General features: G+C 36.1%; 2 protein-coding genes across 2 annotated transcripts in view; one reads left to right on the top strand and one right to left on the bottom strand.

The window, feature by feature from the left end:
• LOC148946747 (uncharacterized) overlaps positions 1-20,000 on the bottom strand; it is a 535,196-nt gene that overhangs the window by 254,843 nt on the left and 260,353 nt on the right. The window lies entirely within an intron of this gene.
• On the top strand, positions 17,814-19,990 carry LOC148946751 (uncharacterized; the record flags this gene model as incomplete). Its single annotated transcript, XM_089097106.1, has 1 exon — positions 17,814-19,990. A coding segment is annotated over exon 1 (2,154 nt), but the record flags the coding sequence as incomplete, so codon positions are not given.

The following is a 20,000-nucleotide window of genomic DNA, read 5'->3' as shown; positions in this document are numbered from 1 at the left end:
TGGTAGAATTATATAAAAGATTTAATATCCTTGGTAAAAGCATTTATGAGATTCAGAATTGATATTTTTATAGTCATAGAATAACTAGACACAAACATTCAGATTTTCCCACAGTTAAGGGGGGGGAGGGGGTAAAGGTCAACTGCAAAGATATTTACTCTAGGATATGATTCAATACTCACTACAAATCAAATGGGCTCTTAGTCTCCTTTCAAATGAATAGGAGTTCAGCTTCTGAGCGATAAAAAATTATTTGATATAATTGGTAAGTGCTCGTATTGCCTAGGCACCTACTTGAGGTTATACAGCGGGTAGCTAAACCCCGTATTCCTCAAGAGCCCCCCCCCCAGGCTCCCAAAGAGCCCCCAGACCCCAAAGACACCCCGGGCTCCCAAAGACCCTTCCCCCGTCCCCAAAGGTCCACCGGGACTCCCAAAGGACCAATCGGCGCTCAAGGGCCCCCCACACCCCAAAAGGCCATACCCGAGCCCCCAAAGATCCTCCCCGGTCCCCAAAGGTCCACCAGACCCCCAAAGGTCCTCCTCTGGTCCCCAAAGGTCCCCCGAACCCCCAAAGGCCCTCCCCTGATCATCAAAGGCCCCCAGGCTTCCAAAGGACCCCCAAACCCCCAAAGGCCCTTCCCCGATCTCCAAAGGCCCCCCGGGCTCCCAAAGGCTCTCGAACCCTCAAAGAACCCCCCCCCCCCGTGTCCCCAAAGGCCCCCCGAGCCCTTCCATTTCTCCCACCAAAGAGGATGTGCTAAGGTTTATTCTTTTTTTCATATCGGTTGACGAATAGACTATCTGGCATTACAAAGAAGGGGGTAGAAAGAGCTCTGTCTTATAAGGTGCAATCGTTTATTATAACTGGTAAATATTACTAATAAGGATCCTTTCATATTGGAGATAACACGAACAAGACGAATAGTCTTACAACCCAAGCCGTGTAAGCGCGTGGCTACCAACCGATACAGATTGTATTTTCGACACTATTTTGTGTCTCATTTTAGTAAATAAGTGACAATGAAGAGTGATTATTTAAATTATATTGTCTCTTAATTTAACTGTTAATTTAATTCCTGTTATTTGACATAATAAATTCGTATCGTATCGCACCGTATCGAATATCACTAATAACGCTTAAGCAGAAATTCTTGTATTTTTCTTATTCATCTTCGCATTTAAGCGATACTCGATTACAGGTTCTTAGCATCTATTGAATAGGAAGTAGATAAAACAGAGGTATTTTATAATAATATTAAATCTACTATTAATAAGGTTAAAAATGATATATACATAGAGACATTAATGGGGGGGGGGATTTTGAAAAATACTTATTGACTTAATTCTGCTTGAAAATTTGGTTTTTGGTATTTTCATCGAAAAATTCAAATTGTCAATTGCCCCCCATAAGTTTTAGGAAATATATCTGACCCTCCCCTCTTACTTTTCATGAATTGATACCATTTCTCATACGTAAATCAAAACAAGACGAAATCTAATCATGAAGCTTCAAGCTATGGAATCCATAAGACAATTATTAAACCAAGTAAGACAGGGCTTTAAAGATTTTAAACAGTAAGTCTTTAAAAAGCTGAATGATCATTGAAAACAACACTATTAATAAAAAAAGATGCAGAAAATGTAGTATAAGATAAGCGCTGATAATTTCAAACACCCAGTGTAGGAAAAGAGTTTAAAGAAATATAGGAACCTCAAGGGAGTCAGTAAATAGTGAAGCCTTTATCATATTAGGGTGAGGGACGAGCGTGTGCAGTTGTGTTTCCCTTTGCAGCTTGGTGTTGCCCTTTGGAGCTCTAAGTAGTTGTATTTATAAAGTTCTACAAAAGAAGTAGGCCTATGTCTAATCTCCACTTTGAAAAATATAGAACTGTTTTGACACTCCTGGTCACTGGTCGATTGATACAGGGAAAAACAAAATCTTTGACTGAGTCGTGAAGCGCCAGCGGAATGTGACCGTCAATTTCAAAGAACCATCCTATTCCTTTTTTTGCCAGGCCTTGACTTCCATAATTAAAGGATATGAATTAGAACCAAGGAAACGTAATTTCATTGTATTTTGCATATTTCCAGTGGAAAAAACACTGAAAAGCCATATTAAGAGCTATATTTCATCGTATTTTGCATATTTCCGTTGGAAAAAACACTGAAAAGCCATATTAAGGGCTAATTTGTGAGTTTTTCACCGACAATTCCTTTCTAGCCAGGCCTTTATAATCAATGGAACTTAGTTCATTGTATTTTACATATTTTTGATTGGAAAACACACCGAAAGGTCATATTATATGAACTTACATCAAACATTAGAGAGCTTACATTTGAAGAACTATCCATTATTTGCATATATTGTTCAATATTTCAACCTATACTGATTTCTAAAACTTCTAAACCCAGAAATATACCCACTTAACGGTTATCTATTCGCGAAAATCGTACTAGGTCACGCTATTAGAACAATAATTACCTATCTATCCATCGCTCACATTTCTTGTGTAAGTTTGCAATTCCAAGTATTTGTCTTTGTTGGTTTGAATGTCTAAAGTGTCTGTCTTTCTCTGTTTGTGTGTCTGATTCTATTTGTTTACATGTCTGGGTTGGTGTTTGCAAGTCCTAGAATTTGTCTTTATTGGTTTGAATATCTAAAGTGTCTTTCTTTCTCGGTTTGGGTATTTGATTCTATTTGTTTGCATGTCTAGGTTGATGTTTGCAAGTCGAAGAATTTGTCTTTGTTGGTTTGAATGTCAAAAGTGTCTGCCTTTCTCTGTTTGTGTGTCTGACTCTATTTGTTTGCATGTCTGGGTTGGTGTTTACAAGTCCAACTATTTGTCTTTGTTGGTTTGAATGTCTATAGTGTCTGTCTTTCTCAGTTTGTGTGTCTGATTATATTTGTTTGCATGTCTGGGTTGGTGTTTGCAAGTCCAAGAATATCTCTGTTTGTGTGTCTGATTCTATTTGTTTGCATTTGTTTGCATGTCTGGGTTGGTGTTTGTAAGTCCAAGTATTTGTCAGTGTTGGTTTGAAAGTCTAAAGTGTCTGGCATCCTCTGTTTGTGTGTCTGATTTTATTTGTTTGCATGTCCGGCAAGGTGTTTGCAATTCCAAGAATTTGTCTTTGATGGTTTGAAATATTAAAGTGTCTGTCTTTCTCTATTTATGTGTCGGATTCTATTTGTTTACATTTCTGGGTTGATGTTTGCAAGTCCAAGAATTTGTCTTTGTTGGTTTGAATGTCTAAAGTGTCTGTCCTTCTCTGTTTGTGTGTCTGATTCTATTGTTTGCATGTCTGGGTTGGTGTTTGCAAGTTCAACAATTTGTCTTTGTTGGTTTGAATGTCTAAAGTGTATGTCTTTCTCTGTTTGTATGTCTGATTCTATTTGTTTGCATGTCTGGCTTGGTGTTTGCAAGTCCAACTATTTGTCTTTGTTGGTTTGAATGTCTAAAGTGTCTGTCTTTCTTTGTTTGCGTGTCTTATTCAATTTGTTTGCATGTCTGGGTTGGTGTTTGCATTTCCAAGTATGTGTCTTTGTTGGTTTGAATGTCTAAAGTGTCTGTCTTTCTCTGTTTTTGTGTCTGATTCTATTTGTTTGCATGTATGGGTTGGTGTTTTCAAGTCCAAGAATTTGTAATTGATGGTTTGAATGTCTAAAGTGTCTGTGTTTCTCTGTTTATGTGTCCGATTCTATTTGTTTGCATGTCTGGGTTAGTGTTTGCAATTCCAAGTATTTGTCTTTGTTGGTTTGAATGTTAAAGTGTCTGTCTTTCTCTGTTTGTGTGTCTGATTCTATTTGTTTACATGTCTGGGTTGGTTTTTGCAAGTCTTAGAATTTGTCTTTGTTGGTTTGAATGTCTAAAGTGTCTTTCTTTCTCGGTTTGGTTATTTTATTCTATTTGTTTTCATGTCTAGGTTGATGTTCGCAAGTCGAAGAATTTGTCTTTGTTGGTTGAATGTCAAAAGTGTCTGTCTTTCTCTGTTTGTGTGTCTGACTCTATTTGTTTGCATGTCTGGGTTGGTGTTTACAAGTCCAACTATTTGTCTTTGTTGGTTTGAATGTCTAGAGTGTCTGACTTTCTCAGTTTGTGTGTCTGATTATATTTGTTTGCATGTCTGGGTTGGTGTTTGCAAGTCCAAGTATATCTCTGTTTGTGTGTCTGATTCTATTTGTTTGCATGTCTGGTTTGGTGTTTGCAAGTCCAAGTATTTGTCATTGTTGGTTTGAAAGTCTAAAGTGTCTGTCTTCCTCTGTTTGTGTGTCTGATTTTATTTGTTTGCATGTCCGGCAATGTGTTTGCAATTCGAAGAATTTGTCTTTGATGGTTTGAAAGTCTAAAGTTTCTGTCTTTCTCTGTTTACTTGACTGATTCTATTTGATTACATGTCTGGGTTGATGTTTGCAAGTCCAAAAATTTGTCTTTGTTGGTTGGAATGTCTAAAGTGTATGTGTTTCTCTGTTGGTGTTTCTGATTCTATTGTTTTCATTTCCGGGTTGGTGTTTGCAAGTCCAGGAATTTGTCATTGTTGGTTTGGATGTCTAAAGTGTCTGTCATTCTCTGTTTGTGTGTCTGATTCTATTTGTTTGCATCTTTGGGTTGATGTTTGCAAGTCCAAGTATTTTTCATTGTTGGTTTGAATGTCTAAAGTGTCTGTCTTTCTCTGTTTGTGTTCCTGATTCTATTTGTTTGCATGTCTGGGTTGATGTTTACAAGTCCAAGTATTTGTCATTGTTGGGTCGAATGTCTAAAGTGTCTGTCTTTCTCTGTTTATGTGCCCAACTCTATTTGTTTGCATGTCTGGGTTGGTTTTTGCAAGTCCAAGAATTTGTCTTGGATGGTTTGAATGTCTAACGTGTCTGTTTTTCTCTGTTTGTATGTCTGATTCTATTTGTTTGAATATCAGGGCTGGTGTTTGCAAGTCCAAGAATTTGTCTTTGTTGGTTTGAATGTCTAAAGTGTCTGTCTTTCTCTGTTTGTGGGTCTGACTCTATTTGTTTGCATGTCTGGGTTGGTGTTGCAAGTCCAAGAATTTGTCTTTGTTGGTTTGAATGCCATAGTGTCTGTCTTTCACTGTTTGTGTTTCTGATTCTATTTGTTTGCATGTCTGGGTTGGTGTTTGCAAGTCCAAATATTTGTCTTTGTTGGTTGAATGTCTCAAGTGTCTCTCTTTCTCGGTTTGGGTGTTTGATTCTATTTGGTTGCATGCCTGGGTTGGTGTTTGCAAGTCCAAGAATTTGTCTTTGTTGGTTTGAATGTCTAAAATGTCTGTCTTTCTCTGTTTGTGTGTCTGATTCTATTTGGTTGCATGCCTAGGTTGGTGTTTAGAAGCCAAAGTATTTGTCTTTTTTGGTTTGAATGTATAAAGTGTCTTTCTTTCTCTGTTTGTGTTTCTGATTCTATTTTTTTGCATGTCTGAGTTGATTTTTAGAAGTCCAAGTATTTGTCTTTGTTGGTTTGAATGTATAAAGTTTCTGTATTTACCTGTTTTAGTGTTTGAATATATTTGTTGGCATGTCTGGGTTGGTGTTTGCAAGTTCAAGAATTTGTCTTTGTTGGTTTGAATGTCTAAAGTGTCTGTCTTTATCTGTTTGTGTGTCTGTATATATTTGTTTGCATGTCTGGGTTGGTGTTTGCAAGTTCAAGAATTTGTCTTTGTTGGTTTGAATGTCTAAAGTGTATGTCTTTCTCTGTTTCTGTGTCTGATTCTATTTGTTTGCATGTTTGGGTTGGTGTTTTCAAGTCCAAGAATTTGTCTTTGTTGGTTGGAATGTCTAAAGGGTCTGTCTTTCTCTGTTTGTATGTCTGATTCTATTTGTTTGCATGTCTGGGTTGGTGTTTGCAAGTCCAACTATTTGTCTTTGTTGGTTTTAATGTATAAAGTGTCTGTCTTTCTCTGTTTATGTGTCTAATTCTATTTGTTTGCATGTCTGGGCTAATGTTTGCAAGTCCAAGTATTTGTCTTTGTTGGTTTGAATGCCTAATGTGTCTGTCTTTCTCTGTTTGTGTGTTTGATTCTATTTGTTTACATGTCTAGGTTAGTGTTTGCAAATCCAAGAATTTGTCTTTGATGGTTTGAATGTCTAAAGTGTTTGTCTTTCTATGTTTGGGTGTTTGATTCTATTTGTTTACATGTCTGGGTTGATGTTTGCAAGTCCAAGAATTTGTCTTTGATGGTTTGAATGTCTAAAGTGTCTGTCTTTCTCTGTTTGTGTGTCTGATTCTATTTGTTTACATATCTGGGTTGGTGTTTGCAAGTTCAAGAATTTGTCTTTGTTGGTTTGAATGTCTAAAGTGTCTTTCTTTCTCTGTGCGTGTGTCTGATTCTATTTGTTTGCATGTCTGGGTTGGTGTTTGCAAGTCCAAGTATTTTTCTTTGTCGATTTGAATTTCTAAAGTGTCTTACGTGCACGCACACACGGAAACATCAAAACCATGGGGTTCTCCTACGTGCTGAATATGAAATTGTAATTTTCAAGGAGATTATTTGACCTTTTGGGCTTAATTTACACTAGGTTCCGTGCGGTGGTTAGGTTAGGTTCGGTTACACTAGGTTACAGTATCTGCATTCACGTTAGGTTCATTTAGGTTCACTTAGCATGGTGCGCCGTGCTAAGTGAACCTAAATAAACCTACCGTTAATGCAGATACTGTAACCTAGTGTAAATTACCCCCAAAAGGTCAAATAATCTCCTTTAAAATTAAAATTTAAGATTCAGCACGTAAGAGAACCCCTTGGTTTTAATGTTTCCGTGTGTGCGTGCACGTAAGACACTTTAGACATTCAAACCAACAAAGACTAATTCTTGTACTTGCAAACACCAACCCAGACATGCAAACAATTAGAATCGGACACACAAATAGAAAAAGACAGACAATTTAGACATTCAAACCAACAAAGACAAATTCTTGGACTAGCAAACACCAACCCAGATAGGCAAACAAATAGAATCAGACAAACAAACAGAGAAAGACAGACACTTTAGACATTCAAACAAACAAAGACAAATTCTCGGACATGCAAACACTAAGCCAGACATGCAAACAAATAGAATCTGACACACAAATAGAGAAAGACAGACAATTTAGACATTCAAACCAACAAAGACAAATTCTTGGACTAGCAAACACCAACCCAGACATGCAAACAAATAGAATCGGACACACAAACAGAGAAAGACAGACACTTTAGACATTCCAACCAACAAAGACAAATTTTTGGACTTGCAAACATCAACCCAGACATGTCAACAAATAGAATCAGACACACAAACAGAGAAAGACAGACACTTTAGACTTTCAAACCATCAAAGACAAATTCTTGGACTTGCAAACACCATCCCAGACATGCCAACAAATAGAATCAGACGCACAAACAGAGAAAGACAGACACTTTAGACATTCAAACCATGAATGACAAATTCTTGGACATGGAACACCAACCCAGACATGAAAACAAATAGAATCAGTCACACCAACAGTGAAAGACATACACTTTAGAAATTCAAACCAACAAAGACAAATTCTTGGACTTGCAAACACTATCCCAGACATTCAAACAAATAGAATCAGACACACAAAAAGAGAAAAAAGACACTTTAGACATTAAAACCAACAAAGACAAATACTTGGAATTGCAAACACCTACCCAGACATGCAAACAAATAGAATCAGACACACAAACATAGAAAGACAAACACTCTAGATATTCAAACCACCAAATACAAATTCTTGGACTGGTAAACACCAACCCAGACAGGCAAACAAATAGAATCAGACACACAAACAGAGAAAGACAGACACTTTAGACATTCAAACAATCAAAAACAAATTCTCGGACATGCAAACACCAAGCCAAACATGCAAACAAATAGAATCAGACACACAAACAGAGAAAGACAGACAATTTAGACATTCAAACCAACAAAGACAAATTCTTGGACTAGCAAACACCAACCCAGACATGCAAACAAATAGCATCGGACACACAAACAGAGAAAGACAGACACTTTAGACATTCAAACCAACAAAGCCAGATTTTTGAATTTGCAAAAATCAACCCAGACGTGCAATCAAATAGAATCAGTTACACAAACAGAGAAGGACAGAAACTTTAGACTTTCAAACCATCAAAGACAAATTCTTGGACTTGCAAACCGCATCCCAGACATGCCAACAAATAGAATCAGACGCACAAACAGAGAAAGACAGACACTTTAGACATTCAAACCATGAATGACAAATTCTTGGACATGGAACACCAACCCAGACATGAAAACAAATAGAATCAGTCACACCAACAGTGAAAGACATACACTTTAGAAATTCAAACCAACAAAGACAAATTCTTGGACTTGCAAACACTATCCCAGACATTCAAACAAATAGAATCAGACACACAAAAAGAGAAAAAAAGACAGTTTAGACATTCAAACCAACAAAGACAAATACTTGAACTTGAAAACACCAACCCAGACATGCAAAGAAATAGAATCAGACACACAAACAGAAAAAGACAGACACTTTAGACATTCAAACCAACAAAGACAAATTCTTGGACTTGTAAACACCAACCCAGACAGGCAAACAAATAGAATCAGACATACAAACAGAGAAAGACAGACACTTTAGACATTCAAACCATCAAAGACAAACTCTTGGACTTGCAAAAACCAACCCAGACATGCAACCATATAGAATCAGATACATAAACAGAGAAAGACAGACACTTTAGACATTCAAACCAACAAAGACAAATATTTGGACTTGCAAACACCACACTAGACATGCAAACAAATAGAATCGGGCACATAAACAGAGAAAGACAGACACTATAGACATTCAAACCAACAAAGACAAATTCTTGGACTTGCAAACAAAAACCCAAACAAGCAAACAAATAGAATCAGACACACAAAGAGAGAAAGACAGACACTTTAGACATTCAAACCAACAAAGACAAATTCTTGGACTTGCAAACACCAGCCCTGACATGCCAACAAATAGAATCAGACACACAAACTTAGAAAGACAGACACTTTAGACATTCAAACCATCAATGACAAATTCTTGGACATGGAAACACCAACCCAGAAATACAAACAAATAGAATCAGACTCACAAACAGTGAAAGACATACACTTTAGACATTCAAACCAACAAAGACAAATTCTTGGACTTGCAAACACCATCCCAGACACGCAAATAAATAGAATCAGACACACAAACAGAGAAAGACAGACACTTTAGACATTCAAACCAAAAATGACAAATACTTGGACTTGCAAACACCAACCCAGACATGCAAACAAATAGAATCAGACACACAAACAGAGATATTCTTGGACTTGTAAACACCAACCCAGACATGCAAACAGATAGAATCAGACACACAAACTGAGAAAGACAGACACTCTAAAAATTCAAACCAACAAATACAAATAGTTGGACTTGTAAACACCAACCCAGACATGCAAACAAATGGAATCAGACACACAAACAGAGAAAGGCAGACACTTTTGACATTCAAACCAACAAAGACAAATTCTTCGACTTGCAAACATCAACCTAGACATGCAAACAAATCGAATCAAACACCCAAACAGAGAAAGATACACACTATAGACATTCAAACCAACAAAGAAAAGTACTTGGACATGGAAACACCAACCCAGACATACAAGAAATAGAATCAGACACACAAACAGTGAAAGACAGACACTTTAGACATTCAAACTAACAAAGACAAATTCTTGGACTTGCAAACATCATCCCAGACATGCAAACAAATAGAATCAAACACCCAAAACAGAGAAAGAAAGACACCTTAGTCATTCAAACCAACAATGACAAATACTTGAACTTGCAAAAACCAACCCAGACATGCAAACAAATAGAATCAGACACAAAAACAGAGATATTCTTGGACTTGTAAACACCAACCCAGACATGCAAACAGATAGAATCAGACACACAAACTGAGAAAGACAGACACTCTAAAAATTCAAACCAACAAATACAAATAGTTGGACTTGTAAACACCAACCTAGACATGCAAACAATAGAATCAGACACACAAACAGAGAAAGACAGACACTTTTGAAATTTAAACAAACAAAGACAAATATTTGGACTTGCAAACATCAACCCAGACATGTAAACAAATAGAATCAAACACACAAACAGAGAAAGACAGACACTATAGACATTCAAACCAACAAAGACAAAGTCTTGGACTTGCAAACATCAACCCCGACATGCAAACAAATAGAATCAGACATCCCAATCAGAGAAAGACAGACACTTTAGACATTCAAACCAACAAAGACAAATTCTTGGACTTGCAAACACCAATCCAGACATGCCAACAAATAGAACCAGACACCCAAAACAAGAATGACAGACACTTTAGACATTCAAACCAACAAAGACAAATTCTTGAACTTGCAAACATCAACCCAGACATGCAAACAAATAGAATCAAAAGTATTTAAAAAATGTGGGGGCCCAGGGCACTTTGGGGGCCGGGGTCATTTGGGGGCCCGGGGCCCTTTTAGGGCTCGGGGGGTATTTAGGGGTTCGGGGGGCCTTTGGGGGATCGGGGGGCCTTTGGGGGATCGGTGACAATTGGGGGACAAGGGGGCCTTTGGGGGTCCGGGGGTTTTTGGGGGCCCGGGGGCCTTTGGGGACCGGGGGGTTCCGTCGGGGTTGGGGTAAGGGGGTCGGGGTCCTTTGGGGTGGGGGTAGGGGGGTTGGGGTAGGGGGGTTGTTGGGGATGGGGACCTCACAAGACTCTTCAAATGGAACTTGTGTATTATAACGACCACTGAGTTTCAACCTCAAATCCTCTTCTAAATCATCTTCTAAAATCATCTTCTGAAATGCCTCAAACGGTTTCGCTCACATAATCCCTAAACTTAATTTCTGCGTGTTCCTTTTGTTTTGGCATCCCTGCGCTGTCACATTTGAAATTCCTAGGAAACCCTTTCCCGCGTTAATCTCTTCATCTCTAAGATCAATATATGTCTTCCCGATCGTCAATGCACATGTGCAAACTTTACCCGGAGACAATTCTTCTGGACGAACATCAACAAATCAATTGACCTTGACAGGTTAGACATTAATAAACCATGAAAATACATCAAAGTGAGAAAAATCCTGTTTTTTATTCTCAGTGACAAAACCCATAAAAACATGCATAAATTATAGTCCTTCAGCGTTAGACTAAATTGTAGATGGCAGCAGTGGTGTCGTTTGGGAGATATTAGGGGGGTTCTACTATCCAAGCTATCAAAAAAAGTAAACATATCTTTTTTGCGAATGGTATCAAGTTTCTATTTTAAGGTCAACTAGAGGAAATATGAAACTAAATTAAACACTGCTATGTGTGCCCAGATTTTTAAAATGGTGTAATTTGTTAAAAATTAAAAAAAATTTTAATTTTTCTTATAAAACCCTTTTTTTGCATAAATCTATTATCCCGAATTATATATCTTAAAATTAATCCTTCTAGTCTCTTAATGGTTCCTAATGAAATTACCAAAGTATACTCAAGTAACTAAATTACTCAGCGTGTCAAATAAAGCTCTGCAATCCAAAGTCCCAAGACAGTATATCCTCTTTCTTTTAGAAGAAAATAAGAATTTTTGCGCAGCCCAAGACAACTCAGAATAAGAAGTAACAGCGTTGAATAAATTCCTAAGGTAAAGTAACCTAATTCACTGACACATCTAACTAAATTTAACCAAAATATTAATGAAGAAAGACAGAAGTATGGCTGACATTACTAACTCTACCAGTGAAAAAAAACAAAGCCCAAGACCAAAACATAGTTTGCACTTTACTGAAAAAATATAAATTTTTCATTTTTAAAACTTTAATAAATCAAATAATATTAACACTTTTATTAGTAAATATCAGTATATGTATATTAAACTGACAATACACATTCATTTGTATTTTTTTTCAGTAAAGTGCAAATTAAGTTCTGGCCTTGAGAAGGCATAGGGATTTTGAACCCTACTCATGTGAATTTCTGCTCTTTTTGAGTTTGACTTGCTTATTTATTGTCATTTCTGTTTGTTTTGGGTTTCATTTATTTATCGATGCTGATTTGTGGTAGTTTCACGCATGGTAGATTATTTGATTTTATTTTTGCTCATTTTTGGTTTAATGGAGTTCTTTACTTTTCTTTGAAAAAATTATTTTGTGGAAAAAGTTTTAAAATTAATTTTTATTTGTTTTATATTGACATAGATTTTTCAGGGAAAAAGAAAATAATTCTTTAATTCTTTTCGTTTTTTAAGACTTTATAGTTGGACCTGCTATTTGTATGCTGGAGAAAAATTTTCAGCAATTTTTAACAACATGAACCCTTTGAAAAATCAGGACATGCATAGTAGTGTTTAATTTAGTTTCATACCTCCTCTAGTTGACCTGAAATAGAAAACTTGATACGAGTAGCAAAAAAAATCTATTTACTTTCTTTGACAGCTTGGATATACTTACGCTATTTTGATTTTGTTAAATTTTAAGAGCAGAAGTAGCCCTGAAAAATTGAACATAATATCCTCAGTCGTTCTTGGGATACTGCTGAGATGCCTTATTGGGAATTAGCATTAACACAGTGCATTTTGATTGAATATTAAGGCAACATTGAGTTTTTAAACATAATGGGCAAATGGGAGGACGGGCTTGGGAGGGTGACTATTTGCCCTCCCATCACTTTTGACTGTCAAAAAAGGAATTTTAATAGCCCTCTTTGAAGTTCCTGAGATAACTCCTTCAATACGAACTGCCCTCGTCCAAACAAAAACAAGAAAAAAAAATTAATACATTTTACCCACATCTTTCTGTACTATAAAAATTTCAAGTCTTCTAATCCCTTTCGGCTATTAAAAAGAGCATTAACCCTTTCAATTTCCGATCGAATGAGGCCTTTTAGAGTTTCCAAAACAACACTTTCTATAAGCACCTTATATACACCTAATGGTGGGCCTGAGAGGGGGGTTACTTGCCCTCAAATCACTTTCGACTATTAAAAAGGGCAGAAGCCACTCTAATTTGCCATCGAATGAGCCCTTTTCAAGTTTCTACGACAAATCCTTTGATACGAAGTGCCCAGGTCTAAGACCAAGAAGTAAAAAAAAATTAATAAATAATACATTGTGCCAACATCATTCTTTTCTTAGGCAGCGCTATTGCACTGCCTATGATTAAGTCGTTCAATCGAGGATTGTCTACAAAAATTCTGAGAAGCTCACTATAAGTATAGCCACGATTTCGAAAAACAAAATATAGTAAGACATGAAAACCACAACTTTTCATCAATAAATCTTTTACTTGCATCTGATTTTGAATAATATATTTCCCACTTTGTTCAAGAAAGCTTATTATTTGGGGTGTCTAGAATGTATACAGAATGCCAAGAGGATTGAAAAATTGTATATTTCAGGCTGTTTGAAAGATGAGTAGCCCATGGCCCGCCTTTACAGTTGACAGACTACTATTAACAATGATAATGATTTTGCTAGCGTTATGAACATGTTCAAGGAAATCAGACGGAATGCAATAGCTTTGTATTTGGACATGGTACGGATTCAAATTGAATACATTGATTATTTGTTTTGTGTTCATGATGCCAAGTCTAATAGAACAATGCCATCGGGAGTAATTTCCCAATAGCTTTCATATTGATTTAGCGAGAATAATACTATATTCTCTGTCAATGCCCCGTCATAGGTACACTCTAAGCGTACAATGCCTGTTCGGACAATACTCATATCTTGAGTTCCAGACAAATCCAGTACAATGATACCATGAGTTTTTGCCAACTTTGTATCGGTTATACTATTTTCAAATAGTTGCAAATCTCGAACTAAGAAATGCATTGTCAATTCACATACGGTCATGTAGGATTAATCAGAGGATGTATTGTAAGTGGAATTCCATCTACTGTATGTACAAGAGATAAAAGTCAAAACATTTCAAGTTTGTTTGGGGAACTTGTCCATGATCCAATTGCACTAGCATTTTTTACAAAAGCCAAACCGAATTGGAAACCTATTTGTAAGTGTGACCAATTGTTATCATCTGTTAATCCAACTTACGCACATATTATTACAGTTGATTTAGCAATAATAAAGAAAATAGAATTGCAGAATATAATGAAAATGGGGGCTAAACTCCGTCTTTCAAATTATCTAAAACCCTCGAATGTGCTTAGTGGGTTAAATAATAATCTAGAAATATTTATCGATAATTGGTGCAAAAAAGAGAAAATTAATAAAAATAGTTTTCAAATTTGATTATTAATAAGGGTATAAATAAGATATATGAGAGGACAAATAAACATAATAATGAGGTAGTTTTTTATAATTCTAAGATAAAACAAGCGATTGCTAATATAAAGAAGGATTTTGTAATTGTACCCATTGATAAAGTGAACAATAATTTTGCAATAATTTGTCAGAAGCTATTTTGTGACGTTTTAACAAAGAAGCTTAGTGCAACAAATACGTATAAAAAGGTTCAAGATAATTTTCTGTTTTTATATTGGACGGCAAAATTTCATAAAAATCCCCCGAAACCACGCTTTATTGCGGTTGCAGTAAGATGCCCAACCAGAGTTGCGGCTACTGGCCTGTCGTGTATTTTAGGAGAAATCAAAAATAAATTTGAGGCATATTGCTCGGAAATTAAAAAAATTTCTAAGTTTAATCCATGTTGGAGCGTTAATAATTCGCTGCAAGTAATAGACTTTCTTGCTTTAGTTTCAGCCAAAAGAGTGGATTCGTTTGATTTCACTACATTAAATGCTTTCCGAGAGGGAGGGGGGTATCTTCTTTGTTTTTTTTTGGGAGGGGGGTATTTTCTGTGGGGGGGGGCTATTTCCCGTGGTGTGCATTTTCCGGGGGGGGGGGGGTAAACGCCAGCCACCAATAAAGGACAAGGAAAGATAAAAATTGACCGCTAAATATCTTTAAATCCGTCAAACGAGGCCGATAAAATGCCGAAAAAAAACAGAAAAGAATAGAAACGTCTAACAATAAGAAAAAAGGAATTGCAACTAATCAAGTGAAGAAGAGAAGGGGAAAATCAAATTCGCTCGTCAATAAAACTAAAAGTAATTAAAATTTTACCTGCATTAGACTGGAATTTTTTTTACCTGGATGGGGTTGGAATTGCTTAAATACATCTGTTTTTTTGTGCGTGGTTGGGAGGGGGGAGTGGTCAATTGTTTTTGGTTTTCTTAAAAAAAAAATATCGTTTCTAGTTTTCTTATATCTTCTTGCACTGTACTTGTTGTTCCATTCTTCCGGTTTAGTATTGCTTTCGTTTTTATTCTTTTGTTGTACTAATATAAATGAATAAATAAATCTTAAAACGAGTTCAGTTCAAATAGGGATAAAATACTTTTAATAGACGGTGTTTTTCACAAACAGTGATAAAATTTGACAAAAATACTAGATATTTTGGTCACATATGCAGTGACCGTCATCAGTACTAAACTAAAACTAAAGTTTAGTTTTACTACTGATGACGGGCACTGCATATGTGACCGAAATATCTAGTATTTTTTGTCAAATTTTATCACTGTTCGTGAAAATCACTGTCTATTGAAATGATTTGATCCCTATTTGAACTTTTATTAATTTATCGTCATGGAAAGGCATTGTGGTCTCCGAAATTATCTAAACTGAAATTATAATGACTAATCAAGTTAAACTTGAAACAAACAGTTTACCACCAACAGAAGAGGAGATAACGTTCCATAAGTCTTTAAACGGTGGCCTGCGTTATCCCCCCGGTGAATACCCCCCCCCCCCGGCGAATAACCCCCGGCGAATACCCCCACCGGAAAGTACCCTCCCGTAAAATACCCCCCACGCGGAAAATACTCCCCCGTGGAAAATACTCCCCCGCGGAAAATACTTCCCCGTGGAAAATACTCCCCCGAAAACGGCCCCCCCCCCCCTGGAAAAGAAGGTTTTCTCAATTTGAGAGTTTCATTTGAGTATTATTTTCTTAATTTCTGTAAATGGGAGGAATTGTGTTACCTGTGTATTATGGGTTTAAGTATTACGCTAAAGTTCCAGTTTTGTTTTAATCACAAATCCATGTATCAAAAAACCTGTTTAATTAGACTAGACAGCTCTTTTGAAAGTACTAAAAAAAAAATTGGCGTAAAGATTGAGGTATTGACTAGGGGGCGAACCCCCTAATATACGTAATCATTTCCGTTCGTTTTAAGTTTTAATGCTACTCCTTAGTTTCACTTGAAAAAACTTGTTTTTTTATTTAATTTCGGATCGTTTTTTAAATAATGCTGGGAAATCCGGTGTCCCTTCATAGAAATTTCCCGTCCCCCAAGGAAAGATCCTTCCAGGTAACCCCTCCTCCGACCCTCCCCCTCTACCAAAAACAATCCCTCCTGAAAACGTCTGTATACTTTCCAATAATTAATACTATATATAAACAATGGGCAAAGTTCATAGTTTACAGCCATTCCCCTGGGAGTTGTGGGGGATTAAGTCATCCTCAAAGACATATTTATTAAATTTTCGACTATGCTGAACAAAAGGGCTATCTAAAAACTTTTATTGGGTGACTTCGGGAAAAAAAATTAGTGTGGGAGGGGGCCAAGTTGCCTTCAATTTTTTTTGGTCACTTAGAAAGGGCACTAGAACTTTTAATTTCCGTTCAAATGAGCCCTCTCACGATTATCTAGGACTACTGGATTGATACGGTCACCCCTGGAAAATAAACAACAAACAAATAAACACACATCGGTGATCTTTCTTCTGGCAAAAAATACAAAATTCCACATTTTTGCAGATAGGAGCTTGAAACATCTACAGTAGGGTTTTCTGTTGCGCTTAATCTTGTGGTATGTTTTTCATTAAGATTCTATCCCTTTTAGGGGTGTTTTTCTTTTTTTCGAAAATGAGGCAAATATTTTCAGGCTCGTAACTTTTTATGTACAAGACTAAACTTGATGAAACTTTTTTACTTGAAATCAGCATAAAGATCCAATTCTTTTGATGTATCTTTTGGTATCAAAATTCTTTTTTTTTATAGTTTCGGTTACTATTGAGCCGGGTCGCTCCTTACTTGTAGTTCGTTACCACGAACTGTTTGATCGCTGATCAACGTTTATGTTATTTATGCCTTTCATTTATGTTGCTTTACTGTGTTCATGGCCGTATATTTGGCTTTAAAATACAATTATTTATCTATCTATCTAATATGCAGAATAATTGTTCCAAACACATTTTGCATGCAGACCCGCTATGCTCACCCCCCCCCCCTAATGTGCAAATCTATAGCGCAAATTTATTTCTAAAGTAACGAAGAAACTAAAAAAAAAAAAACTGGTGTGTTCTCGAATTTTACACAGCATAAACTTGAGTGAGTGGTGCATAATACACAAGTACCAAAATTCCTCCCCCTACGGAAATTAAAAAAAAATAAAACTCAAATAAAATTCTCAAATTTGGAAAGCCTTATTTTCCACGGGGGGGGGGGTATTTTCCGGGGGGGGGGTATTTTTCGTGGGGGTTATTTTCCGCGGAGGATATTTTCCGCGGAGGATATTTTCCAGGGGGGCATTCGCCTAGAACCCTTTAAACAGTCCATCAATATAAAAGCTAGTACTTTTTGTAAATCAAAATCTTTTCAAAATCTTCTATTTTCTTCCAGGTATTTTGGAAATACCCTAATGACAGATTGGACAAACGTGACACTGCTCACCATTTAAGTTCTGCTTCATTTGATAGAGGACAAAATAGTCGGAACAGTCCATCCTTATTAGCTTAGCCAGAATTCCAGATGCAAAACCCAAGGGTAGAACTTTCTGACGAAACCAAAGCGCTTTTTGACGCCTTATCACCTAAGTTACTGAAGAAGAAGGCCGAAAACGTATTAGAAGGAGATACAGCATCGATTGATGAAGATCATTCGAAGAAGATCGAAGAATATCGATTGAATAAAATAAAAAATGCTGTTGAACAAGGGGCAGACATCAATGCACGTAGTGCAATTACTAGTGATAACAAAAATACTCCGTTACATATAGCTACTCTAAAAGGCTATAAAAGGGTTGTTGAATATCTTCTAGGTTATACTAACCTACAAACTGATATCAAAACTGACAACCGTGAAACTGCCTTTAATCTAATAGAAAAAAAATTAAAAAACAAAAAATTAAATAACAGAAATATTTATGAAGACATTAAAAAAATGCTGGAAGATCATAGTGCAAAAAAAGATCACCTTGCAGAAAAAACTGTTCAAATCTTAAGAGGTGAAATGGCTGACAAATATGAAGATATGGTATTCTGCATGGTAGAAAGAGCAGGACGAACAAAATTTAGGAATAGTGAATTTAATATTGGTAGAGAAGTTAAAAGCAGGGACACAAATAATCAAAAATTTGATGATGTAGTTTTTAGCTATAAAGAAAGTGGCAAGAAATATATTATTCCAATAAAGGTTAAACACAAAGGAGAAGCTAAAAAAATAAACAATTTGGATTTAGAATCTTATAAGGGTGAGTTTGGTGTTCAAAAATACTTCCTTTCTTACCTTGACCTTAAACAGGATATTAGAAAAATTACAGACAAAAAGAGTTTTAATACAGAGGATAATGAAGAAGCTAAGAAGAGAAAGTATTTCGAAGATGGTGAGATTCAGTATGTATTGTTGTTTACCAGTGCTTATTTTGACACTCAGCAGTTAGAGGAAGCAAACTTTAAATTCAAAAAGGATGCATCTTTAGGTATTATAGATATTTTTGATTTTTCACCAGGAGGACCTAAAAAACATAACTATAAAAAATATAAACAAATTAATGTTATAAGTGATAAACTAAAAACTAGTCTATTTCAAACGATTTCTGATTTTGAAAGTCAAAATAACGACCAGCAACGCTTAACAAAATCCGAACAAGAACAAGAAATACAAAACTTTTTAAATCGGCTAGTTTTTGTAATTAATCATCCTAAAGCAGATGATTTAGAGGAGAAACTTAGTGGTCTAAATCAGCAAGAAACATTGAAAGGTACTCCTTTCAATGAAATATTGATTAATTCATTTGAACAGTATCAACAAAATCTAGAAAAAGGCCTATTTAAAAAAGGGGGTCGTCCTTCTGGCTGGATTGATGGGGAAAGTGCCGTAAGTTACTTCAAAGAATTGGAATACAACATTCACACGTCCATATTAATAGCTAGCATGACTATAATGTATAACAAACAAACCCTTGGCTATGGTTCATTTGAGAACTTAAATGTATTAACTGAACTAGATCAATTTCTAGATGATGATAATGGACGTGTATTGTATGTACAAACTTCAGAAACCCTATTCAGTAGCATAAAACTTTTGCAGTACCTTAACACTAGGAACGACTATAGTTTAGAGAAAGGTAGTAGAATTTCCGTAGCCCTAGAAGAGGTTTTACGAAGTGAGCAACATAAAGAAGCTGTAGTGCACGCTTTCCAGAGTTCAGCCACCAACTTATTGACGATAGAATGCGATGATAAGGCTTATAGTCAAGAAAGCCTATTACGTCTATATAATTCATTATTGTCCAGCATAACCGAAGTAAGTTCTAAGAAAAAGATCGTTTTAGTTAATCGTAAAGAAAATACTAATACTTTAACTGAATATTTTCAACGTACATATGCCCTAAAGTATTATGAAGTGGATGATGAAATTAATCTACAGGATTTTAAACCATATGAAGACCCTTTGGAGAAAAAGCTAATACTTCTTCAAGGCAAAGGAGAAAGAACAAGTTTAAATCAATTGTTACATCCATTTCCTCGAGATATTATAGATATAAATGCATATGCTGATCTTGTTCAAGGTAAAGAGATAAATGTAGGTTCTCAACTGGCTGATTTAGGTGAAATTAAGGATTATTATTTAGATCGTAAATTCTATCAAGTAGAGATAAATACGGAAATAGAAAAGGATAGATTACTTCAGG

The sequence above is a fragment of the Artemia sp. Qi Xiang Cuo genome, chromosome 11, assembly GCF_049724085.1.
Source record: "Artemia sp. Qi Xiang Cuo chromosome 11, ASM4972408v1, whole genome shotgun sequence".
NCBI lineage: Eukaryota > Metazoa > Arthropoda > Branchiopoda > Anostraca > Artemiidae > Artemia > Artemia sp. Qi Xiang Cuo.
This window is presented reverse-complemented; position numbering and strand designations above follow the sequence as displayed.